This window comes from Prorops nasuta, unplaced genomic scaffold (assembly GCF_024137725.1).
Source record: "Prorops nasuta isolate Cenicafe-Biocafe unplaced genomic scaffold, Cenicafe_Pnas_1.2 PNAS00019, whole genome shotgun sequence".
Taxonomy (NCBI): Eukaryota; Metazoa; Arthropoda; class Insecta; order Hymenoptera; family Bethylidae; genus Prorops; species Prorops nasuta.
In genome coordinates, this window is record NW_027116816.1 from 1,415,117 (window position 1) to 1,442,783 (window position 27,667).

The 27,667-nt window shown below is 41.3% G+C and overlaps 1 protein-coding gene across 3 annotated transcripts in view; it reads left to right on the top strand.

Moving 5' to 3' along the window:
- LOC136780387 (uncharacterized) overlaps nt 1-27,667 on the top strand; it is a 138,594-nt gene that overhangs the window by 74,845 nt on the left and 36,082 nt on the right. Inside the window, exons 3-5 of one of the 3 annotated variants that reach the window (XM_066738701.1) lie at nt 1,775-1,830; nt 15,850-18,386; nt 19,933-20,227. In XM_066738701.1, the coding sequence (XP_066594798.1) occupies nt 17,955-18,386; nt 19,933-20,227 (727 nt within the window). In that variant the 5' untranslated portion in view covers nt 1,775-1,830; nt 15,850-17,954. Of the gene's footprint in view, nt 1-1,774; nt 1,831-2,443; nt 2,542-15,849; nt 18,387-19,932; nt 20,228-27,667 lie in introns of those variants that run through there. The other 2 variants (XM_066738703.1, XM_066738702.1) reach the window with 2 other exon arrangements.

The window sequence follows — 27,667 nt, forward strand, 5'->3', positions numbered from 1 at the left end:
CGTTAAAAGTGCAGGCCTTAAGTAAAAGGCTTGCTGCGCTGCTCCTGCTCCTGCTGGTGCTGCTACAAGAGGAATAATAAGAAGAAGTAGGAATTTTATTAAAATATTTAAGTAGAGAATCGCATTAGGGAAATGGCGACACTATTGTTCCCTTGAAATCTCATTACGAACGGTCAGGAACCCATGAAACCACGACACGCCAATTTTTTCTTCGATCCTTTCCGATGGAACGAGCCGTCCTTCTCAAACCCACACCATTACTACTTCATTTCAATAAAAACACGCTCCACCGCCATACGCCATCGACCAAATCTTTTCCACAAATTGCTGCAATGCGCTTTATCGGATTTTCTCGATTATCATTCTACGAATAAAGGAGGATTCACGCAGATAGAGCAACGCGACTTGTCGGAAGTCGCTTTCCATTTACCGCAGTGCTGCCGCTGCCGCTGCTGCAATGCATTTTCATATTCCTTTGTATCGCATTGACGTATAAAAGCAAATTTTCCCTCCCTACGCGTTATTCCTACATATGTGTGTAAATCCAGCCTAAATTGCTGCAACTTATTGCCGCGCGCGCGGATCGGGTCGCCCTGCTAATTAATATTGATTTTTCGCGAGTCTGCACATTTTCTCAATGTATTAGCTCGCTGGTTCGTGATGGTTGCCAGCCAGGATAATCCCTGAAGAGAGTGGACTGTGTCCTCCATCCTGTGACGTAAACGTTTGCTACGAACAAAGCATAAATCACAAAGCACCGAACACATTCGTTACACGCTATGCGGACCATGAAATACGCGAGCCAGATTCGATACGTGTATTCCTGAACCACGTGGCTTCGTACAAGCTGCCGATGTTATGTATATACAGTATAGCACACAGTCACCAAGCTGAGTCTGACGCTGAATACTACATATAACGTGTTCGCACATAATGTAACGCTTACATTTGTTTCCGGTTGTGATCTATGTGTGTGTGTGTGTGTGTGTGTGTCTGTGTGCCAGCGCCATAATCGCCAAGGCAAATTTGTCCGATTGGATTCAGAATTATTTCTTCCTGGTGTGTGACCATGCACCTCGTGCATGCTGGCTCGATTCTTCTCTCTCTCTCTCTCTCTCTCTCTCTCTCTCTCTCTATCTCTCTCTCTATCTCTCTTTTATTCGTTTATTCTCCCTAGTCGAGTCTCACTTGTTATTTAAACTTTTTATAAATTGTATACACTTTGTCTTTCTGTCAATTCTGTAACTTAATACATCAGTGAAACATGATGTTAACTAAAATGATAAAAAATCTAACAAATGTTGGAGAACGCTGTATATATTTAACCCTTATAGTTGAAAGAGAGATCCTCTACATATTCGTTGTCTCCTGGACATTTTTTGATACCAAGGATATTATATCGTACGTTCTGTACATAGTACGTGAAAACTTTAATGTCAGTTTAATCACAACATTGAAAATATTAATTAACTCCTTCTACATGCATATGTTTAATTATCATTTATTATTATTTTGTATTGTTGATATTAAGTTTCTTTGCTTTTATTTGATATTTTACCTGATTCTCTCACTTTTTTATGCCAGCAAAACGATACTTCTACTTGTTACCAATATTTTTTCTTTAATTTTGGTACATTCTCGGCCCTTTTTTAGAATAAAATCTAATCTATATATTTATCCACATATCTCCCTCTTTGTCTATCCCCTCCTCACTAATACCATGACATAGTAAAGCTCTCAGCACAAATCCGTAAATGGCTTTTCCTCTTTGCAGATTTTGTACAGTGGCTCGGGTCAACAGTCCAGTGCTTCCCTCGCATAACGAACAAGGTAATTCGCTAAAAATTCGCACAGTTATGAAAATACACGAACGCGAACACTATGTATATTATATATCCAGCGACATTCGCGTCTACGTTGGTATAGCAGTTGCAATTAAAGCGAATTAATAAATTACGAATCTCTATAGTGAGAAATTAACTGACACCCTCGCGTACATTGCATGACTTCCTACGGAGCGCTGCTTCGCCTCTCCACCACGAGACGTGCGATATTTAAGCGTTCCGAGTGTTCTGCCTCATGGCAATCAGCAAAATTTTAATTAAACCAATTCTTATTGCAGAGAACTTTCTAATTACCCTATTAACGATATTTTATATGGCGCGAGTCCGGCACTATTTTCTTCCTTCCTCTCCCCCCCCCCCCTTTTTCTCTTCGAATATATTATCAGAGACATAAATTATAAATGTATATGTGTGCGCGCGTAGTATTAGGAGAGCGTGTTTTTAAGGTTGCGAGATGAATTGAGTGCGTTGCAGGGAGTAAGAAAGAGCTCAAAGGGAATATTCAAACGCTACTTAGCAAGGCCTTCGGACCAATTATGGGATCGTAAGAGGCTGCAGGATACGACCCTTTGCATCTGCCAGCCTTTGTACCACCCGCCAGCAACTCGCCACAGTTATCCGACTGTTGGTCGGATACTCCTATATAATCAAATTATACCGCGTTATTCACCATTCCGGGCTTATGGCAATGCGGACGGTAACAACGTTTTATCCTAATTATTATATTATCCCATATTTTCTTTGCCTATTAGGCCTCTGCCTTTTCTCTCACCAACCCCCCCCCCCCCCCCCCCTCCTCATCACCCAATCCTCTCGACTCATCAAAGAGTTATTCCTCTCATGAATAATTCAAGCCAATTTTACCTTTCGTTGCTGTACATCCAAGTCATTTTTTTTATTGTTTGCCCTTAAACGCAGAGCGCTAATTTTGCGAAGGATTTAAATAAAGAGAAAAAAGGAGGAATGTCGAGAAGAGTTTGCAGTAGGAAGATCGAGTTAACTTTTGCTAAACAATGGAGGTTTTTATTTTGAAGCGTGATCGATCGTGAAAAGTGGCTGCGATGTGAGAAGAAAGGGGGCTACTAGGGGGTGGTGGAACCGTGGAAGGAAGAAAGGGCGGGCAGGGAAGAGAGGAGAAGGACATTTAAATCCCGTTTATTTGATTACCCCTCGTTTAATCGAGGAGTTTCTCGCGAAATGGGTTTTCACCAAATCGGCCATCGCATTCAGGAGTTGGTTGGTTGGCTGACTGGATGGTTTGGCTGGTTGGTTCGAGTGGCGAACACTCATACGGCACTGGAGCGATTAGATGAATCGATTCGCCAGGAGTCGCTGTTCTTCCTATGTTGAACGAGCCGGCGTATTTTCCACGATATCCCAAACTCGTAGCACCGTTCGACCCTCGTTTCATATCAGGACCGGCACATCCCCCCACTATTCATTTTAATTAATCATTTATAGTCCCCTCCCCATAAACTCACATTCTCAACTCGAGCGTGAAAATCTATTATTCCCTTTATGTTAATACATTTGTCTAAATAAACTCGATCCAATAGCTCGTCAAATTTCTCTCTTACGCGCGCGCACACATGTACGTAGAGAAATATTCGTATATATAGGATCAAAGCGGCGTGAAATCTGCCGCTATCCATAAATATTTCAAAAATTCTGGCGTCGATGAAAATGATGTTGGACGAAAGCAGCAAACTTCCAATAAAAGCACGCAGTCCTCTCGCCGATGCACGGCCAATTATTCGTTATCCGAGGTATATACATTGTTAATGGACTCGCTAATTGATAATGAGCTATCGTTGGATCGATCCGTGAAAATTATAAGCTCGTGCGCGTCTCGTGTGTTTTCTTTCTCTCTCTCTCTCTCTCTCTCTCTCTCTCTCTCTCTTGGAACGGATTAAAGGGAAAAAATCGTAGGCAGTTTTTCGTGGTCTTGGGAAAAAGTAATAATGTTAAAGGGCGCTTCTCTGGATCGGGTTAAGCTAGGTGGAATTATAGTAGAACCTCGCGAGGAAAATTACCAAACGCGGCTGCCTGGTTGCCTGGCGGCCTGGCTGCTGCCTGCCTGGGCAGGAAACAGTTTGGCCGCCTACGTTCCTGGGGTATACGCTTTGATCGCCGTTATACGGCTCGTAATTTTTATCACGGCAACGCGACTCTGTTTTACGCGGAATGGCCGCGTCATTACCGTTTTACCGTTCCTTCGAAAACAGTTTGGCCGATGCGGCGCGGCGAGAAACGAGCCTCATCCACCACTACCACCACTACCCCAGTGTAATTTCACCGACACACGTGCAACGTACGTTTCTCTCCGCAATGGCGATTAGCCACGTCGCAAAGTAAAATTTATCCTCTCGCCTTTGACCGGTCACACTCGCTCGATTTTCAATCTGACCCGCGTGACACGATGAAAATCGCTCGTGCCAACCGCAACGGTTGTTGTAACGCGGACCGTTGTAAATTTACAACTGAATGCCAATTAATCAACGGAGCTGTGAATCAAGCCGCTCCGTTAATTTGTCATTTCGACTCGCTGGGAATTTACTCGCGATCCTCGCCACTTCCAAAATAACACTTTTCAGTAGCGAAGAATGCAAATAATTTTTTTATCGCATACTATTTTTTCATTATATTTAACTTTTCAGTTAAGTCTATAAAACTGTTTTAATGTAAGAGGGAGAGAATGTGAGTTCGAGGAGGGGAGAGAGATGCGAGTGTTTTTATGTTTTTCTTACAGGTCAATTATTTTACAATAATTTTAATTATTCATATTTTTATATTTGTTTAATTAAATTATTATGTATGACACATTTTTTAAATGATGTACACGTGTAACTCTTCCCTTGACCACCCCCAATTGTCATCTAAATCACGCGTCCATATATGTCTAGCACGAATCACTGCTGTCGTGTCCTCATACCGCACGATTTATTCACGCTCCTCTGCGAGCTGTAAATTTGCATCCCGACTGAAAGTATCGTAATTCCTCTGAAGGAGAAAAAAATAATAACGCAATCTCGCGATTGGAAATGGGGAATCGACGCCATATATAATTAACGCTGGGCGATGGAGCGTGATAGTATGGAAGAGAGCCTGCAGCGATGCAAATGAGCAGCTTCTAATTAAGATGAAACATCATCGAGGGAGTCGCTGTGCATGTGGAAAAAGACGAGAAAAAAGTTGGAGAAAGGTAACGCCTGCATCTGTGTGATTAATTGGTGTTTCCCGCGTTGAAATTTAGTGGAGCATATTCAGTAAGATTCGGTTATAAAGCATGCTTAAAGTAAGGATTAGTCATGGGTGCAAATGTAAACGAAGCGAGGTAGCGTCCCGCGAGGACAATGAAATTCTCAATGAACCAAGCCAGGAAATTTGTAATTTCATAATAGAAATGGGTATTTTATTGAAAAATAGCGAGGAAAATCAAGGTGAAGGACGACTCGGAATTGAAATATCTCGCGGTACGATCTCTGTCTGATCGATCAGTATTGATTTCTGCTGGAAAGATAGTGTCATATCCAGTTTGTGGTGAGCTTTGGTGGAAGAAGGTAATGGGTGTGTTATTGAAAAATAACGAGAAAAATCAAGGTGAAGAACGATTCAGAATTGAAACGTCTCGGAACGATCTCTGATCGATCAGTATCTCAAGAGACTCGATAGAGCCTCGTGGCACGTATATAGATAGTCAAAATAATTTGAAAATATATGGTAAAACATCATGTATTGATTAATAAGAAATAATGAGTCATCTTATATAACTAATTTCTCTACTGGAAAAATATTGTCCTTGTTTCTATCGAACGTAGTAGTGGAGTTTAATGGTCGTTATTTTGAAAAATAACGACAAAAACCAAAGTGAAGAGCGGTCCAGAATTGAAACATCTATCAGAAGGATTTCTGGTCGATCAGAATTGAGACTTTACTGAAAGGGTGTAGTGTCCTTATTGATAGCGAACTTTATTGGAAGAACGTAATAATAATTATTTTAAAGATAAACAACGAGAGAAAAATCAAGGTAAAGTACTATTCAGAATTACAGCATCTCAGAAGGATATCTCCGATCGATCGGTATTAACTTGTACCAGAAGTATAGAGTGTTCTTGTTTGTGGCGGACGGTGATGGAGGAATCGAAAGTGGATTAACGTGGCTTGATTGGATATTGAATAAGCGTCGGATGATTTATTCAGCGTTTACAGGTAATTGGTAAAGGCTAATGTGCATGCGATCTTTCGAGTAGAAGAGTAACTGTGAGCGAAAGGGAATTGATCTACTGGGTTCGATGTTGAAACTTTGTTAGTTCTGGCGAAGCTCGTTACGGTACCAATAGGACGCCAATGCTTTCACAGTCAACATCGGAGAACCTACAAATAGATAGGATCGATCTTAGCAGAATTCCATGTTATAGGTAACATCCAAATACTGGCGGTGGCAAGAAGAAATTCAATCGACTAATTCGTAATGCGACCCTTTTCAACGGATTATAATCCGGCGAGATATACCCAAGATCCTCCAGATTGGTTTATTATCAGATATCACTTTTTAATGCAGTGTCGCGCGTCGCTAACTGCCACGGATTATATACTTATCGATAAAAGAATTCTCTAATGACGCGTCATTTTTATCAGCCAGTGAAATCTGCTGCAATTTAACGCATGGGGGAATACGTTAAAAAGGAGAAGAGGGATGCTATCTGCTTAACGCCAACGATGTATAATTGCGGTTCCAAGTTGTAAGGATTTTGCCAGTTGCTTCCTGCGCATGCAACAAGGTTCGTTGTTTCCGAAGGTCTAGCGAGAGGGCGAGGCTCGCTATATGATATTATATCACTGATTCAGCTTCTATCTCGCTGCCTGGCTTCAATAGTGAGAGGAATCTCGATAGATTTTACGGAAGGTTTCTGGCGGCTGATGACGAGGAGGGAAAGGATAGAAAATTCAACACGTGTGCCGAGCGAAAGAAGAGAAGCTCCCTCTTGTTTCTCCGGTGGAAAAAGAGTGCTAGCCGAAGGGAAGAAAAAGGAGGAGAAAATGAGATCATCTGCTCTGTTGCGGAGAGTATACTGCTGGAGCATTTTCACATAACCTCAACGTGATCCAGAAATCGTAATACTTCCAGTTCTTCACGCTTTTTCTCACCCTCCCTCCCACGTAACCACCAACTACCCCCTCCCCTCCCCTCCCCATCACCACCCTCTCTGCCAACGCGATAGAAGGGCAAAGAAAAACAAGGAAAAAAATTCACAATTATACCGTAACAGTCTCGCTGGTACTTTATTAAATTAGAATTCATGAGCCCCATCAAAGCCCCTGTAACGACTATTTTGAGTGAATTATTTCATTCGCGATATAATTAAAGTTTTAATCAATCCGTTACATAATTTAAGTCTCGGGAAAGTTCTAAAACTTTCATATATGCGAACTTTTGTGGAATCTGTCAAGCTAAAGTGTTCTCAGAGATAGTTGAAGAGATCTCATAGCTACTAGAAACTTTCATATGGAACACGTTCGTATTAACCTGATTTAAGCAAAACTACCTCTGTGTTTGCATAAATTTTTTGCTCTCAAGAATTGAATGAGCTGGAGAGAGTTGGGAGGGAGCGACACGCGGAGGCGTTTCGCTAAATCGAATGAGGGAGTGCGCGCTTGTGACTCTGAGAGAAGAGGGGCTGGGCCGAGCCGGAGATAGTAAAAAAAGATGTGTAAAGATAAACGAAGCAGAGGAGAAGAAATAGTCGTGTAGCTTTTCGCGCAAACAAGTAAGATTTAAAATTTTAGTGGAACGCTGGCGGGTAGCTTAAATTCTAGAAACGTAATAAGGTGAGGAACGAGTGCTTGCTATGCATATATATATATATATATACTATATATAGTATATATACTGTCTCTAGTAGAATGACTCACTAACAATGCGGCCATGCTTCGTCTATTTTAATGATAACTGTGTCTGCTCTAGCTCCTTGAACCTCCCGCGTGATACTTTGGAAATCCAATTAAGTCCAAAGAACGTGTCTATATATCGCGGATTATAATTCAAGGTAGGAGAGAGAGGAGGGGGGGGCAATGGCAAGCAACGCCAGCACCAGTAATTGTGCCATTCCAATGAAATATCTGGCATTCAAAATTCACTCTGTACTACTGCTGTGTGTGTGTGTGTGTATTTACTATAGAGTATATTGGAAATGACCGTGAACGTGTAATTTCCCGTATTAGCTAGCGTGCATGATCAGTCGGAGCGCTGTTCATCCTAGCGAATAATATTATAGAGAGCGTGATGTTGGAGGAGAGATATGAACGATGCTAAAATAGTTAGCTTTATAAAAGGGACGAGAACCTGCACGGGTACACGAGTTATAACTCCGTTTCATACGGTTAATTTCGAGGACCCGGTAATAACGACAGATACCGACGAATAATTGTCACACACCAGTGATAATTGACCATACCTGCCTAATAAGCTGTGCCTCCATTTTCTCTCTCCGCACCTTCTCCCCGTTCTATTATGTGCTTTAACTAATTAGCACCACACCTGCTAATAATCCCAAATCCATCCACCAATCTGAATCGTAATTAATTTTCAACAAGGGACGATTATTTTTATTGAACAAATAATTACCCATTATATTGCAATACCAAGCAAACTCTCATATATATATATTTTCTTGATTTCTTCGCGAATAAAATATTTCCAATAGAGATAAATCCTAAAGGTTTCTGCAGATCTGCAATCGCGATGCTTCGTTAGACAGGGAGCGTTTCCGTAGAGATTGGAGCAAACGAGAGCTGTCAATGAGGGGGGGGGGGGGGATCTCATAACTCGGAGGATAAATCTGGAAAAATTGGAGGATAGCTCCGGCAGATAAGTGTAGGAGAGTAAAGGACAGGTATATAACCTGACGAAAAGTCTAACAATGGTCGAATATATCGAAAGCTATGCAGTTTAGAAAAAAATATTGAACAGTCTTTTAAAAACTTTTAGAAAAACTGTCAGAAGGTGTCTTTGATATTATTAAATCCTGGTTGTAGCTTTGAAAATTACACAAATGTCAATTCAATTTCACTAATTCAAGGTCATTCTAGTTATTCAAATAGAATCCTATATTTTTATTGCATACTTACATAGTTTATTTGAGTAGCAGTTTCCTCGAACTCAGCAATCGTAATGTCTCGTTAGACAGGGATGATCTTCCTCGTAGAATAGGACAATCGAGATGAGAGCTACCAACGAGGGAGGAGGATCCATAACTCGACGGATAAATCTGGACGAACCGTGTATAGGATTTCTCTGTTAGATAAGTATCTATAAAGGCGTGTGCGTCTCGGCATACATATAGAATATTGCTTCTAACAAGCCGAATTTCCGAACGATTCTTTCGGGCAAAATCGCCCTCCATATCCCGCGAATTTCAGGCTGACTCCCATGAGAGACTGGCACTGGCAGCAGAGCAGCGTATCGAACGTGTGGTGCAAACTAACACATCCAACGCGTTCTCGAATTGCGGAAATACCAGACTGGCATACCACGCGCCATCGCGTATTACGTGTACCTACTATATATATATATATATAGAATCTCACGCGTGTTTGGGTTGCGTACGCCTGTTGCAAGCAGAAAAAGCAATTTCATAGTTTTAATCGTTCGCGTCGTAATATCGCGCGTGAAATAGAATCACGGTAGGACGAATGGGGGGAACCGTAGAACGCGAGTCATTGATGGTTCACGAGGGGACGTCATTGCAGGCTCGCTAAGCTGATAGAATACGTGGCACTTCGTTATTCCAAGTATAAAGGTACAGTAGAACAGACGTATATATGGCGATCCGTAGTAGAATGCCAGAGTACAATATCGCCGGAACGGGCGCCTTTATACTCTCTGGCTGGCCGCACTGAAATACTAATACATATACGCGCGTTACACTGTATATATATATATATATATAGCATGGCACGTAGTGGCGCGGTGGTAAAGTTTGCCGAACAGCTGTGGGAAATGTATCGTCGTTATTTGTTCCAGAACTGTTCCACCCCGAACCATCCTGAAATCCCTCACCCTTCTCTCTAGCCTCGCAAACTACCCCCCCCCCCCCCCTCCTCCCCTTCGGTCGCTCGATCTTTCACCGTAGTCGTTCAATTCACGCCCTGCATCACCTTAAAGCTAACCCCGAGAGTCACGTGTAATGAGAGCACGCGATGGAACTACCTGTGGAACGAGAGAGCATTGTACCCCGAAACTGCGAAATCACAATCGCAAAATCCTAGACTACATTGTGCCACGAAATAAAGCGACCGACGTTGAAATGTTTAACTCGCGACCTTGTGTAAAAGAAATATCTCAAAGCATCCACCACTGTGATATACAGAAAACATATTCATTATGCAAAGGTCTCTCTGGCCTCACCCACCTGGAGCCACGTACGCGTTTTTCTAGACGAGCTTTTCAGACGCTACTATATATACTACATGTATATAGTGGTGCACTCGTGATGATTCATTCCGGACAAAAAAATTTAATTTCTAGAGGGACATTTTGACAAATTTGTGAGAACGATGAGTTTTTTTATTCTTTTTTTTTGTGACGAGTCTCATTGTACAGGGTGTACTACTTAAAACTACCCAGACCATGGAAGCGTAAAATTCTTTTTATCATGGGTGCAAGAGAGAAATTTTTGGTATAAGACCTTTCTCGGTGCAAATCGAAGGACGCTTCAAAATGATCTTATAAAAAAATTCATATTTCTTGTATTATACAAGATGAGTTTTTTTAAGTGTAACCAGTAATTTTTTCTAATGTTATCATGTAGTATTAAAGAAAAAATGTTTCGAATGAAACGTGGTTGATTTTGAGTACATGTAAGCTAGTGATATTAGTTTGACCTTGAAAGATCACTCGAAGGTAAACCGGAGATACTCTTGAGTTTGTAAAATGGAATCCCCTATTTTTTATTGCACATTCTTATAGCTTATCCTAAGAGCTTTCGAAAGCCTTCTTATTATCTTTTCATTTCATCCAGTCGTTTACCAGATATGTCGATTTAAAACAGTACGTACGTGAGCGATACTGTTTTTTTACGTGTGGTGGTTACACACCTACACTAAACAAAACCACTCCTACAAACAATTTCAAATCGAGATATCCTATAAATGACTGGATGAAATAAAAAATTGATAAGAAGCTTTTGCAAGTCCTTGAGGTAAGATACAAGATTAAGCAATACAAAATAAGCAGCCCCATTTAAAAGATTCAGTGACTTTTCAATGTCAAAGTAGTCTCACCGTCTTATCTTCCCTCAAAATTAAAACAGCTTTTATTTGAAAGATTTGTTTCGAAAGCTGGTAACTTCAAATATATTTCCTTGTCATGCTTAAACAATTCATTCTTCATAATAGACAATTGTTGAAGATCGGAGGTGTGTTTCGAGGACTCTCGGCGGATCGTCTCGCGCTCCGACCGCTTCTACTCAACGCCACCAGGTGGCTACTGCGCTTAGCAATCTCGCTGACAAACTACTGCCCGCGTCCTGCCGCGAGCGACCCAATTATTAAATTAGGCCAGTGGTTCACGCATCGGTCTCTTTATTACCAGCCGTGCATCCACTGGGCCTAACCAAAAACATTCCGTGATAGGAGATAGTTCTGTCATATGTGATAATAATTTCTATGCAACTGAAGTGTTTATTTTGGACTAGCAACGTTTAGACTGATTGCTATACGTTTCCAAATTTAGATGCGCTTACGTAGGATTGTGGGTTTGATACCTTACACCAATTGCCTCTCACAAATTCGAATGTATAATATTAATACCTTATTAAGGCCAACAAGAGTATAATTTAATGTATTTACTACGATAATCCCAATTTTTAAACGTCGTTAATTTTAATCTGTATATATTCAGGAACGTTTATAACATCGTGTTATATACAGGGTGCTTACTTTATTTCGACCTACAATATTAATTTTTTACACAGGCCTTTTTGGATCTAAATGAAAAAGAGTATTAACAAAATTGATATCTTTTATACAGGGTGTTTGACTTAATCCGCTATAAAGCGTGTGTACATCAAAATTAGTTTCCCTTCGTAAATATTAGAGATATCAATTTTTATATTACAATTCTGAAAATATTCTCCATTCAAATCCAGATATGTTTTATGCAAAGCATTGATTTCTCTTCCACAGTTACGACGATAAATGAATTTTTATGTCCACGCTCTGGGACGAATTAAGCGAAACACCCTGTATATGTAGTTATGAAGGTAAATGAATTTGTATGGTCACGCTCTGGGGCGAATTAAAGTAAACATCCTGTATATTGACTGTAAGGTTGTCCGAGCGAATAATTTCATTTTCGTCTAGGAGAGCTGAATTTTTACTTTGGCTATACTATACATATATATATATATATATATTTATATGTACTATATACGGTAGATTCGCGCGCATCTCAACCTCATCCAATTCCTATTTTACGCACAGCACGATGGCAGCCGTTCGGGCAGGAGCTAGCGAGTAAATATCTTGCAGTGACGGTAAACGAAATTGAATAAACATTTTTCAGCAAATAGAGCCGACAATGGTACGAATTTAAAAGTCGCTGAGACGAGCACAGGTGGTTCTCTCGCTGCCAGGGAAAAAGCGCTGAGCGGAAAAATTGCATTTCATCCCTGCGGCCCAACTTTTCGCTTTTCACTTTTCCCTCTTGCCTCTCGTGTTCTCTCTCTCTCACCCACCCTATCTGTACCTCCTTTACTCCTTTTCACCCTCAAAGTAGTCAGCCGAATCCTCTACGCTAAGCATCAGCCATTCTTTCCCACGGAATGGAGCTCCTTCGCGAAAAACCAGACAAACTTAAGAAGAAGCTCCGGAGATTATTGGATCTCTGGTTGATCTCTAGCCGGATACCGCTTATAAATGCAAATGTCGAAATGCGAGCAGAGACAAACGCGGAAGCAGTGAGGCCTCTCGCCTCGTGTCGAAATTTGATCAAATCTGTGCGGTTAGCCGATTCATGGTAAACTTAACCTTCGCTCTATTCCACGTTGTATCGACTGCTGCGGAGTGGGGTGGGAGTCGCGAGAAAAATGGTGAGAATCGAGAGGAGAATGCGAGCTGCAATCTTGAATCTATCAGAACTCTGTGTACATGTACGAGTCACTGCCGGAAGTGTTTGCAATAAAGAAGATGCGTCGGGGGAAGTTTCCGCGCGAACATGTTACAGTGATGAACGGTGTTTGTATATATATATACGCTCTCACAGGAGAGACTGGATAGAGGGGTCGTAAAAACGTTCGTGAAACTTGCAAAAACACCATTGACTCTGAGCCACTGCACGAATGGATTCGATTTACGATCTCCAATAACGATTTGTGCTCTGGCCGAGCAGGAATTAGCCTGAGGAGGCACGTGGCACCACACGTGCTCTTCTAAATCAGCCATCGTAAAATATTGTCTTAAGAAATTAAGGAGGATCCGTACGTATACTATGTAAATATATACTCTTTACATGGGCTGATGAATAATTGGAGCAAACGGAATTGGCCAATTTTGGTAGATCTTCAGCAGGCTTGAATTTTTCGATCGTTAGTGGAAATTACGAGTAGCGGGAAAGCTTGTTCGTGGAAAGTTTCTATCCGAATGAATTCGGTGGTTTAATGCGATTTTGCAGCGCTTGGCAAGCTCCTGGCAAGGGAATGCTGCGTTGTTGGGGAATACGCGAATTTTGTAGAGAAAAGGGACAAAGTGGGTTGGAGTGGGGTGGGGGAGAGGAGGGGGACTACGTGTGTATACAAAGTAACGAATGTGCAGGATGTATGAATGCGGCAAGGAGGAGGAAAAGTGTGCGGGAGTCGCAAGCTTAAACTGGCTTTTCTGAGAATACCGCAAAAGCGAGCTACGCTAGCCAACGAGTCAGCCATCCAACCAAGCAGCGCTAAATCCCCAGGAACGTAACACTTCCGGTAGCATCATGCCGCAGGTGACGTTTAAGGGTGGTTGTGTGTTGCTTCTGCATCAGAGAGACGTACTCGCTAGGCGAGAGAGAGAGAGAGAGAGGCAGTTGAAACACACAACTGCAATGTAGAAATTCTCGTCGTGACTACAGATTTAAATATCATTCGCAATCCCAACGGACGACCCGGCCTTTAAATCTCACGCGGATAAAAGACCCATGGATCTGGACCGTTGGATCCCGTTATGCATTTATGGATGTCGAACGTTTCGCGAATACCTACGTTTACACCAAAAGAGATATGCTTCTGCTGTCTGTGACGAGAGTCGACTTTTACTATTTCTCTGCTGTGTCTGTCTATTCCTATATAAGCACTTTATATAGTATGTACATATATAAGGTGGGCCACCGAAGACACACCACACAGCATCGATGAAAAAACACTCGTTTAACTTCTAAATTATGATAGATATCAATTTTTTATCGATTGCCTCTTGGAATATAAAGAAGTATGGGTTTATAAAGGGTTCCTTGACAAAAATTGATATCTCTTATTGTTATGGAGATGTGTTGGTTTTTAAATTCGTGCTCTGTTGCGCCGCTAGTAATACACCCTGTATATATATATATATGTGTGTGTGGGTGTTTTCTTCCTTCTCTTTCATACAAACACACATCCTTTATCCTCTTTTTATATGCCGTCACCATCAGTATAAACATATATATATAGTATACATCCTTCAATTGCCAGATACATCCGTTCCATCTCCCACCGTACGTTACTTTTTATTTCGCCATCTGGCGTTCGCTTTTAACAATTATTTCCGCTCTCCGAAACATCGGTTTACCTGGAAATTTCAAATTCTATGTAATAATAGTATTATGCGTTTGTGTGGGTATTCCGTATAGAATACATCTATATCTTACAGGTAAGAGATACGGCCAAAATTACCGGTACAACTTTCCCGAGAAACAAATCAATCATTCGGCATGATTTGATCCTAGTTTGGTCCGGTATAGTGCACTATATATGGTACGTCGATTATTGTACCGCTTGGAAGGATTCCGAGTGACTTGGAAGGAAGAACGTTAGAAGCAGGAAAAGTCCGTAGAATTTCTTCGCGATTTCCCAAAGGACTCTCCTCGATAATTCAGCGTGCAGCGTCCTGTTTAAGATAGCCGGCCGAATCGTAAAACCAGCCTCGCTTGTTACACATGAAACCACCCACGCTTCTATGTATAGCTACGTGTATATTATATATATACCATGGCCATACACTCCCTACATATTCAATGATCCCGCTGAAACTAGTAGTTTTATTAACCTCCCATTACCAACCCTGCAACTGATAGCCTATTCCACCACGAGGAAATTTCAACCCGCAAATTTTATTTCCCCCACTCCAACTTCATTCCTCATTTTCCAATAACTTCATCTAGCCTGCTCATTTATTAATTAGCCCGGGTCGTTGTTATTTATACATAAAAAAACGCTAATGTTATTTACATCGCTTTAACTTCAATCTTCATTATCGAACATCCTCGTATTATTGATCTTCCTCATCTATTAATTATCTCCGATCGCTGGATTGTATGTGTGTGTAAGAAAGCTCTATAGGTTTATTTACGCTACTTTAACTTCAATCCTCATTTTCGAACACTTTCATAATATCGAACCTCCTCATTTATTAATTAGAACCGATGGCTGTTGTTTGTCTATACATGTATTTATAAGAAAAGACCAGGTTTATCTACGCTACTATAACTTTAATCCTCGTTTTCGAACACTCCGATATTATTGAACCATTTCAATTATTTACTACCCACTTCATCTATGTTTATATATATAAGAGTTAAAAAACGCCAATTTTATGCACTGCACTTTCACTCGAATCCTCATATTCAAGAACTCCCTACATTATCGAACCTCCAAATTTATTAATTAGCCTCGATTATCTTTGCTCTAATATGTATATATATGTTCTTAATGTTTCATCTCAAGAGCAATCACGCAAGATTCTAACCGGAAATATTTTTTGCTTATTCTTTCAGATGGAGACCCCGACGCGAAAACGTGGAACAATCTCCGTTGAAGGAAGACTGGATGAAAGTTTGAAAGCGAGTGGGGGGAGGGTGCAAATTACGCAATTCGAAAGTTGTATCTGTTAAATCCTAGTCTTGACGCGATTCGAGTGATATAAAAGAGGGGGATAGTGAAAAGGTTCGTTACTGAGGCTAATCGAAGGGTTTTGAGAGAGAACCTTAAAGAGTGAACGAGGGGAGGAAATCAGAGTGAATTTGCAGCTTTATCAAGGAGAGCTTTTGAAGCCGAGCCAAAGCCAAGGATTTTCCAGCTTTCGTCACACTGGCCCCGGTCACTGTGTTTTCTTCCCACCCTCCCTAAACGCCCTCTCCTCTATTTCCCCCTATTCTTTCACACGACATCAAGGGAAAAAAAGGAAATATGTTGGTATCGAGCGATGGTGCATCCCTCTCAAATCCAACGTCACCCAGGAAGATTTAAGTGACTCGTTCCTAGAAAACTACTTTGAAATTGCACATCCATTCCTGCTGTAGCTCGTTTATCGTCGGAGAAAATTAGCATCTGTAAATGCTCACCTGATGAGAAGCTTCTTATTTCTATAGCCACGTATCTCCATCCTCATAATCAACTTCAATGGAATAATTCATCACGAGGAATGTTTTCGTTCTTTATTCTCCCTTGGCCAATCGTCTCCGAGCTTCTCGCCACAAATTGCAGTCGTGATCGTGGATGGAAAGAGAGATTTTTGCCAGGACATTTTCACTAAGATTATCGTACACACGGATTTAGCGGTATCTTTCTCTCTCTCTCTCTCTCTCTCTTTCTCTCCCTGAAAGCAACGAGCAGAAGTCTGCGATAAAGCAGGAGAAAGATGTCTATTGTTGATTGCAGGAGCTGGAAGGTGATAAGCCGTGAAACGTATAAGCAGGACGAAATATTATCTCGCAAAGGCTTCTGAAAGGAAGAATCGCGAGAGAGAGAAAAGAAAACTTTGCTCCAGAGTCAATTTAATCGATCGAACAACGTGTAGAAGTAGCTTCGGATGGATCAATGAATATTTCCCTTGGTCCGATTCCCCCCCTCCTACCTTTTATATAGAGACGTCTCCCGTTCGATCGAGCCAAGTGGCTTTCGTTGACTCCCTGCCCAAACGAACTGCATTCACAGCGAAATTTTTCCACTCCCTCCTCCCCTCTCCCTTTATTAAATATCCCTCGACAAGCGTATCTTAATGATATACTCGATAGCTTTCCCGATCCAACGAGGAATCATGCAGGATAAAGTTAACCGTGACTGGGTTCGAGTTAACCTTACCGAGGGAGGGGAAGAAAGGGAGAGTGAAAATTAAGGATGAAAGCTCGAGAAACACCGAGAGAATTAGCGCGGTGAAATTCACTTGGATATTTATGTCAGGCGAATGATTGATATATTAAAGAATGACGTGAAAGCGAAATTATGATAAAGAGTTTAGTGCGCGCTGGCTTTTTGATTAATGTTTCGAAAGGTGGAGTGATCGATGTTGGAAAATAGCTATATACATGCAGAAAGGGGGATGAAGAAAAGTGATGATATTTAGGAGAGTGCATAAGAATTTTACTGTTAAAGAGAAAAGTAGGAGGTTTGGGAAGAGTCGTGTTGGGAAAAAGGAGTGGATTAGAATGGTATAAAGGTGAGATTGTGGGTAAATGGGAAGAATAGATGATCGATCGATTGACCCCAGGTGGCCGATCGAGCGTGTAAAGAGGAAGGAGGTCGACTCCGTAGGAGGGATGCTGCTTCCGCTGCTACCGTTGCTACAGCTTTCACGATAGGTGAGAGAAATTGGTGGTGTTAGAGGAGGAAGAGGGAGCGAAGACACATGGTAACGACGGTGCAAGGTCAACCGTGCGGGAGGTTAAGGAGAGATTAGAGGAGGTGGCTGCTACCGATTGCTTTCTCCTTCTGCTTTTCGCTTTTCGAAATTGCCACTTCCCATCGACCAATGCGAGCTCGCGTAGCCGCTCAGGAGGTGTCCTTCGACGAATGCTCCTCGAGTCTACTACTGCCGGCTAGGAGGACGACCTCGACGACCTCGACGTCCACGTCGACAAGGTGATCGAGACGAAGCCTGAGCATGGATAAGGACAAAGATAGCAGCAGGCATTACAGGGCTTACGAGGGCTTGAAGCCGGCCAACAACGGCAATACCTCGTCACTCAAAAGGTCCGCTACCAACGCGGTCACCAACACCAGCATCGGAACCTCCAGCAGCAACGACCAAGCCAAGATTCAGCAGCAACATTCCCAACAGGTCAGGTGTCTCTGTTTCGGTGGGGTGCCCGACAAGGCCAGCCAACACTCCTTCCTCAAAGGGTTCCTCATCAACCTCGGCATTTGTGCCCTTCTCGTCGCTTACACCCTCCTTGGAAGCTTCATTTTTTTAGCCATCGAAGGCAGGCTCGCAGCCAACGATCCACCCTTCCCCTTTCATCAGAAAACCCTCGCTACCGTTTCTGCAGACTCCACCGCGGCGAACCGTAGAAATACCACGGCTTGGCTCAGACAGGTGAGAAATGAAAACCAAATGCTAACACCCCCACCCCACCTCCCACTCTCTATTTTTCATGCTTAAGCTGGAATATAACGCAATCGTGTATTGTATAGCGAGGGATTGCAACGCAGTGGCTTTTTCACTTTCAACAAAGTTTTCGCGTTTCTTGATTCGTTTACGCATGATCGATGCAAATCGATTGATGAACCTGAGTAAACGCGATATACACAGGGTGCTTTTTCCAAGTAGTCCCGATAAGAGTATATCTGTATAGAAAAATATATTCTCTTATCATAATTATAAGAGATATCAATTTTATACGCGATACTTTTTAGGACCGACGTATAAAGGACTTTCGAAAAGGTTTCACGCAATAAAATTATATCTCTTATATATAAGTTAAGGATATAAATGAATTTTTACGTCCACTCTCCGTGGTGAGTTAAAGTACACAGCCTTTATATATACCACTTTCTATAGAATAAAACCGAGTTTAGCTTATTCTCTCTTCTTTCGATTTCGAGTCTTGTTTATCCATGGTCGATGAAAACCGATTGATGGACCTGAATAAACGCGATATATCGGTTTAGATGTGAATCTCTATAGGGTGCTTACTTTAACGATTCCCAGAGCGTGGATATAAAAATGAACTTATCTCTGTTACTATATATAAGATATATCAACTTTTTACACGATATCTTTTTGACCGAAATAGAAAAAGGACTTTCCAAAAAGGTTCTACGCAAAAAATTCGTATCTCTTACAGTCAAAGATATATAAATGAATTTTTACGCGCAACCTCTATGACGAGCTAAAGTAAACAACCATCATGTATACCACTTTTTATGGAATAAACCCGGCTTTAGCCTATTCCCTCTTCTTTTGATTTCAAGTTTGCGTTCGAGATGCGCAAATACTTCCGATAGGATCGAGTCTCGATTTATCGTCACATTTCCCGCCGTTCCATCCTGCTTTTCTACCTGAGATGACCTCAGTGAACCCGAAAGTCAATCGAATTATCGGCACGTCTACGTCGACGACGCCCCCTTTCAACTTGGCTCCATCGATCCGGGAGCCGAGAGTTTCGTAAAACGAAACTCGCACTTTCCTGCTGCACCAATGCTTACGCCCCCTTTCATCCCTCTCATTCGAGGTAAAAAGTGCTGACTGAATATGTACATGCCTCCCCCATTCTATTATGCCGTACATGTATAGAGGGAACAATAACAATTTGCAGAGAACAAACTTGGCGAGCGTTAATTCATTGCTGGATTATATGGCAATCGCTTCTTTTACGCGTCCTCGAGTTTCTTATTAGTTTAGTCTCGTTAGAGGTTAATCTGGTGGAGCTTGAAGAGTCGAGTTGCGGAAATACAAGGAATGGGCTAGCTGTTAAATGCAGCTGGTCCCTTTTCTGACGGGCGCAACTTGTAATGAGAGGAGATAGGGGAAAGGAGGGGGGGGGGGGGATATATATAAGGCGAGAGAGAGAGAGGGCTGTGTGCGAAAGTTAGAAATATATATGATATCCTTTAACACGTGTATTTACCGTGGTTCAAAGGTTAGCCACGAAGCTCGTGCAAAGACCGTGGACAACATATGGATAATCACGGAGAACCTGAACATCCTTTACCGTGAGAACTGGACGAGGCTTGCGGCTCAGGAGATCGCGCGCTTTCAGGATCAGCTGGTAAAGAGGATCACCGAGGACATAATGGCCAGGCAAAACGCGGGAACGTACACTGGAGGCAGTCCTAGCAGAGGGGGTGCTGACGTAATCGAGCGGAGGGTCCCTGAATACGAGTGGAACTTCGCCAAGGCTTTCCTCTACTCCCTCACCGTTCTCACCACTATCGGTGAGTACCATCGTATACTAGATGTACTATACTATATAGGTACTGTTCTATATGAAGGAATAATATCTCATTTTTCATAATGTGGTGCATGGATCCAATATGGCGCTCGATGGCTTTAAAATCAATTCGATTACTCCGAGACTCCACGCTGTCATCTCATCAAAGTAACAATTAAGGATTTTTTGCATATTTTAAGATCGATTTTCTTGATTTTTTTATAAATTTTTAATCAGTGACGTTTAAAACCTTCAAATAACGAGTTTGGAAACGATTGGATTGATTTTGAAATAATCAGTCTCCGTATTAGGGGTAGTGTCCATAGCACCTGACGATACTTACCACCGATCAAAAGCAGCATCTTCGTATAAATAAGTGAAAGTGTAAAAACAAGGGCGTAGAGGGAGTGAGGGGGGAGAGTAACGTGAAAGTCGCACATGTGGCCAAATGCTTCCACTTTTGGAGGGCTGGCTTTTTGGGCCGTCGAAACAAATATTCGCAATTAATGAAAAGTTTTTCCCGAGTGATTAAGTATGAATAACCAAATATATTTACTGTTGCCGTTCTAAAAAGCAAATTAAGTAAGAACACATTGTTTTAGTAAAAAATTTAATTATTTTTAATGAAATATCCAAACTATTGGTGTTAGATTTGTATTTTATGTCTACGGGTCCTTTACCATTAGGCAAACATATTTCCCTCTGTACTGAACATCAAAATTTATGAATTACATTATATTTAGCATTTATCTATTATTCATTATATGTAAATACAATTTTCTCTCATCTAACGTTTATAATTGCGATGAGATGAGTGTCTCGCGTGTTCAAAAGCATCAAAAAGTTAGATCTCAGAAAGCAGTGCGCCAAGTAGGGAAAATAACTTGAGATTGTAAATGTTATAAGTCCACGAAACTTGTGTGTGCAGATACTTAGAAGCGTTCTAATAATTATTATACTAGGTGTCTGATGCTACCTGTACACCGTTTTTTTTCTTCAAAAACGAGCATATAAAGAAAAACATTTTAGATAAAATTTGTAGAATCTTGAGTGAAATATAAAATGGCATCAATGTTTTGACCTTAAGGGTCTGTTCTAAAGAAAATGTGAACATCACCTTAAATTTTTTTTCATATATAGAACACCCTATATATTATTACATAATAGTCTTGTAGCTCTGACCCGAAGAACTTTCCAAAATTCTCTTTCCATTTTGTTCAAGATTTTCTTATTACATTCAATCATTTATGAGATATTTCGATTTAAAATTGTACATAGGAGTGGTTTTGGTTAAAGTAGTGTGCGTGATCGCTACGCGTACAAAGTACAAACGCCGCTCACCTACGTATCCTTTCAAATCGAAATATCTCGTAAACGTCTGAAAGTAATGAAAAATGATAACAAGGTTTGGGGGAAGGCTTTTGAAGTCAGTTGCAAGAATATGTAATATAATATAGGGTGTAGCATTTAAAAACTCAAGTTGACCTCTATAGTTCTTTCAGACCGTTTCGCAAGGTTGAACCAAAGATAATATTTTATGTTACGCTCAAACATATACATATTTTTGTCTAAAATGAATATTTTTTAAAGATAAAGAGGTGTATGGGTAGTTTTAAATGGCCTGTAACAGCATGTGTAAAAGATGCAAATTTTTTTTATTAGTTTGTTCGATTTTAGGGGAGTTTTTCATGCATCTGGTACTATAGAGTTCACATAGATTGCCTTCGTAAAATTTTAGACTAAAAGTTTAATGTCGTTAGAAATTACTTTATTACAAATATTAATCTTTCCTTTTATGTAATTGGATTTCTAGGTTCTTTGACCAATAGCCAATAATGAAGAGAAGAAAGCTTGTTTTCTAATTAGTTACGACTTAGCTCTAAAATTGCTTAAGTGCGCAGTGCTAAGGCTTATTCCCCTTAAATCCGCCATTTTGAATTTTTTCTGCAACTTTTTAATTAGACCCTAGAAGATCTGCACTCTCGATATAAAAGAGAACATAATTATTTTATATTTCGCTGAAAAAGTAGAATTACTACTGCAAATTTTACACTTATCAACAACTAAACCTTTGAAAGTAAGTGAAATACCCTAATTTTCGAGAAACCCCACACGGTCATGGAAATTAGACGAAAGCAGTCAAGTTTGAAGACCACTTGCAACCACCTAAACCTAATACAATATTGAATAAACCAAGGCTGGATCTTGAGACAAAATTGCACGATAACGCACATTTATAAATAAAAAAATATTGCCTAAAGCTTGGAAAATTTCACGAGCTTCGGTAGAATTAGCAGAAATGTATATAATAGAGTTTTAGGCGACCCTAAAGGCAGAATAGAGAAAGGGGTGGGGGAGCAGAATGGTGGAATATTTGTACGTAATTAGTAGGTCAGGAAAATGGCGAAACGCGTCAAGACCCGAAAGGCATTGGTGCATGGCTGGATAATTACTGGAGGCAAACACTATGCAATTCAACTCTGCTTGAAGTGGTAGTGGTGCTAGGGGCCTCGGTTGCTTCGGTAGAGAAGAGATGGTGACGCGGTATTACTGTCAGAAGTACTGGATAGCGATGCTACAGTGGTAGTAACAAGCATCTTCCAACGGTCGCGCGCGCAAAGCCCGTAGTTTCCTCTCTTCGAATCGGCACCATTATTTAACAAGCTAAACACAGCGTGCACGTCTCCAGCTCTCCTATCCACTCCACTCCAATAGCTCACTCCATTCTCTCTCCTTTGTTGGATTTACCAAACTAGAACTATAGTAGTGTCAGTCGTAGTATTTGCCAAACCATTTTCTACATCGTATCTCGCTACCATTCTACCTCGGGGAAATTGATTTACTCGATGCGCACCAGTCACCCCCTCCCCCACCCCTTTCTACCAAACATCCACCCACCCCAAAGCCACCCCCTTGCCCGTGCCGCCAGACTTCATAATCTTGCCATCCTCGATTTAGCGTTATAGTTATAAATGACCCAGCCCCCCTATACATTCTATATAAACTATACGTGTAAATCCCCAGCGTGGTGTTATTCTTTCTAAAACTTGGCAAGAAGCGAAATTGATAGGAAATTCAAAAGCGATTGTCAAGCACAGCTTCCCTCCAGCGAGTTTTAATCAAGCCGCGGGAAATTAATCGACCTTGCTTCAAGATCGAAAATTCATTCTTACTTGGACACTTTGACATCGGTTTTTAAATTGCTGCACCTTTTCGATGCGGTATGTCGACGCCTATTATAAATACGACTCGTGTCTAGCCATACATGCTATATTTATTTTATTCTTGTGTACATTTTTCAGGTTTCATCGTAAGTATGTATGCAGTATATGGAAAACAAGGTAAACCGTACGGCAAAGCAATAAAACAGCAATTAGGCTCGAGTTTATGGTGGACAGTGTCATTTACATATTATATGTATAAAAAAATTTTGATACAATATATATATATATATACATTAGCCCGAAAGGTTTGTCGCGCTGCGTGGGCTGTAAATTTGTTGTCCTCGGTGAGTTTTATTACCAGAGCTACAACGCTGTGAAAGAAGACGTGATTCGAGCTCTTGGACCAACGACAATATCAAATCGGGAGCGTTCATGGTCATAGTGGTTGCACCATTGGAAAATTTCAGTGACAACGTTATCCAGTTGGACAGTTTACCTCGGTTATTACTGAAACAGATTGGTGGCGGTCCGTGAGCGGGTTACGCAACGGGATTTCGCTCCGAAGGGGTGGGAGTATTTTTTTTGAATAAAGATTGGAAGAGGACGAATGGAAGGGGAGGGTAGATAGAGGCATCAGGAATGAAATAACGAAAAATACGAAATGGACTGTAACGTTAGGGAGGGGAGGAATGCTATAAAGGCTTATCGAATTATCGATACTCGATATTCTTTTCTAATTCTCGTTGAGGCTTAATGCGAAAAGAGGAAGGAAGGAAGGAAGGAAGGAAGGGAAACTCGCAACGTACACTGGCGGATATTACTTTTCCGTATAGCCCGAGCATTTTTGGTAATACATATCAGTGAATGCGCGCGATATTGGTTTTAGCCCGCGCGATATGGCCGGACGCGATTCCAAAACGAGATTTTCATCTCGATTCCTTCATAAAATCTACGCGTTCTCATATTAAATACAATTGCCGAATGCGATATAGAGTCGTAACAATAATTACTGCATCGAGTTTCGTTACGAGAGCACTGTTTCCAACGAACGTCATCTTCTTTTAATGGCTGCATCGTGCTTGCTGATAGTCGCTCACTCCCCTCCCCCTTTCATTTCATTCAGCTCGCATTATACAGCGACGGAAAATAATGCGCGCGATCGGTCCTTTCCCACTTTAACAATTTTCTCCTCCTTCTGCCACGAGCGTCATTTTTATACAGGGTGAGACATTTATTACTCTTCGCAACTATAGATCCTATACAAATTCATTTATCAGTTTTTTCATAAAAATAAAGTAGCTTCGATAAAGTTATACGCACACAAGATAATATTTTCTTACGTCCATGACTCTATACCGTGGGTCTTGTCAAGTGCCTCACCCTCTGCGTATTTAACGACGATATCCCGTTGACTGATAATCGCGAGTTCAACCGATGGATGCAATTACTGAGACAGACCCTGAAATTAGATACGGTCGTCCATTACCACTCTATCAAATCATTGCTTCTCGCTTATTATTCACGTCGAACTTTTCATTCCGCTTATTATAAAAAGTTCCAACTTTCCCATTTCCCTCCTCCCTCCCCTACCCAACCAAGCTTTCCCTGTTGTACGCAATGAGCTTTATCGCGTATACACGCACAACTTCCATAATTTTTTGCCTGCTATATCTGTACTTGTGGAGGACTATGGTTCAATGTCGGGGGAAGGGGGAGGCATAAAATTCCAGCACTGAAATGAAGCCGAGCGCGAATAAAATATCTTTTTAATGTTATCTTTTCGGCGAAACTTCATTAAAACGCGACTGAATGGGGCGAGCATTGTGCTCCTCTCCATGGTTAGTTGCTAATATTTTATAATAAACTAGAACAAAAAGTGGGGGGGGGGGGGAGAAGGGGATGGGGTCTTACCGGGGAAAAACTTGGTAGCTGCGAGTGTTCCTTTCGCGTTAATGAATTATGGAAAAGAATGCACACTGGCTCCAATTCCGTTGATTCCAACAGTTTTGTTCTTCGACTCGAAATACTAATTGACAGAGTTTTCCATTTTTCATCCGAGCGTAGAACCGATGAAAATTGCGAGAAATCCAGTTTATATGGGAAAGATTTATGGTAATGAGCGTTTAAAATGAATTAATAAATCAACGTGTTTTTAAATTAAGCGCTAATCAGAGGGAAATATTAACGTTTAATCATCCCTCTAGTCCTTCTTTCCTATCACAACTTTATGCTAATGCCAGCGTGCGGACACCACCCCTTTTCTCGCTAATTAAGCAGTTAAATCGTAATTACCAGCGGCATCTCCTTCAGGATAAATTATTCGACTTGTGCTGGCAAAGTCTCTGGTAATTTCTCATAAAAATATTTACAAACTGTGCGATTGCGTGAAGCGACAGGAATTTTGTCCAAGGAGTTAATCTTTTCGTAACGAATTTTGAGGGGAAACTGAGCTAGAGGGAGAAACGGTATGGGCTGGGGCTGGGGGGTGGGAAGAAGAGATAGAGAAGTAATTTTTATCTAGAGTCGCGCATTTCACTGGAATCATCGCGCGAACAGCAGAAAACTCCTAGGTCCGATCGTGTAATTTTCAAGAAAAGAGATATCGTTTGCAAGTTTTGGCCAGAGAATAAAAGTAAAACACGCCGGAAGGAGAAATACCGATAAAGAGAAAATGAAGTGGCAAAGAAGAAGAAGAAACAGAAGAAAAAGGAAAAAATAAAGAGTGTAAGGATGGAGGGGGGAGAAAGGTAAATGGGAAGAAAGTAAAAAGTTTCACACCGTAGGGAAAACAGAGGGCACGTCGATACGCGGTCGAGCTTTACCTTGAATATCTTTAAAGCAAGACCCGCTGTAATCTCCAAGTGCCAGCGGGAAGCCAGCCGTTTACACAAATTATTAATGACCCTTTGGCAAAATATTCTGACCTCGGCTAGATAACTTTTTCAAACCGCCGCATAAAATCTTAAAACTCGATTAGTCGCCCCTGTATACACATTTTATAATTTAAAGAGCCCCCTATCGAGAATCTCGTTGATTTTCATGTAAATATTCGATTACCTTTATCCTTTCCTATCCGGTCAAAGTATTCAATTTTCAAATTTGTAACTCTTTGGCGACATAATTTTTCCAGCTACCGTATCTTTCGAGAAAACTTTTTAATTCCCTGCATACACTGCACAGGGGAAAAAAGAGAAATTCTTATTCAAATATGCTCAGTAGTTCAATTAACTCTACGTGACTTTCATCCAGTTTGTCATGTCAAATTTTTCCACCCCTCTCTCCTTCCCCTAGCCAAGTGTTGCTTTTTCAATTTTGCCTTATCTTAATGGTAAAAGTTTAATTTTGCAAAAGAGCTAGTCGGTTGATTCGACAATTGAATAATGCGATAATTTTAGGGGTCTTTGATTGGAATTCTGTTGGCTGGAAGGATTTTCGCGAGAGAGTCTATCGATCGGTCGAGGTTCGGGGGAAACCCCGCCCCGCCCACGCGCGGTCGAGTCACGGTCCGGGACGTTTTCTTTCGGTACTACTACTTTCCTAGTCGAATTTTCCATAATTCTGCGCGCTTTCGCGCTGCGGCTTCGCTCTCTATACGGTCGGGAAATTCGCCCGACTAACTCGACCTATCGAGAGCTGCGGAGTACGCAAACATGTTGTGGCCAGCCAAACAACCCCTGGCGAGTAAACGTCGCCAATTCTTCTTCCCTCGCGCCACTCCGACCGAAGGTCTTCCCTTCTTTTTTATACGTGCCTTTTCTTCCGCTTGACGAATTTGAACGAATTATCGCGGCTATTGTGGCTGACGCGACTACCCGCAACCAACCACGAAAAATATGCTTGCCACGCTATCTCGACTCACGGTCGGATCCAGAGATTAAACTCGGTCTCTCTCCTCTCTCTCTGCCACCCCCATACTCCAACCCCTCTCCTCTCCCACACCTCTCGTCCCTGCTTGACGCGCTCACCCCATTCCGGATATTAAAACTTTGCTAATTCTTTCTCATATTTACGAAGAGAGAAGATACGTACAGTAACAAGTTTTGGTAAGGCAATACTTAATTAAAAACGATGCATCTTGCTCTTCCTCTGTATATATATATATATATATATATATACTCTACTGTATATGTAAGTATCGAGTTTCACTTTGGTCTCGCTTTAATTGAACTTCCATTTTGAATAGCGAAGAAGAAGGTGGAGGGGGAGGGGAGGAGGGGACAGCACCGTACGCAATATTTATTTTCATAGTCTGATATAGAATCAATAAAGTGGCCTTTGTG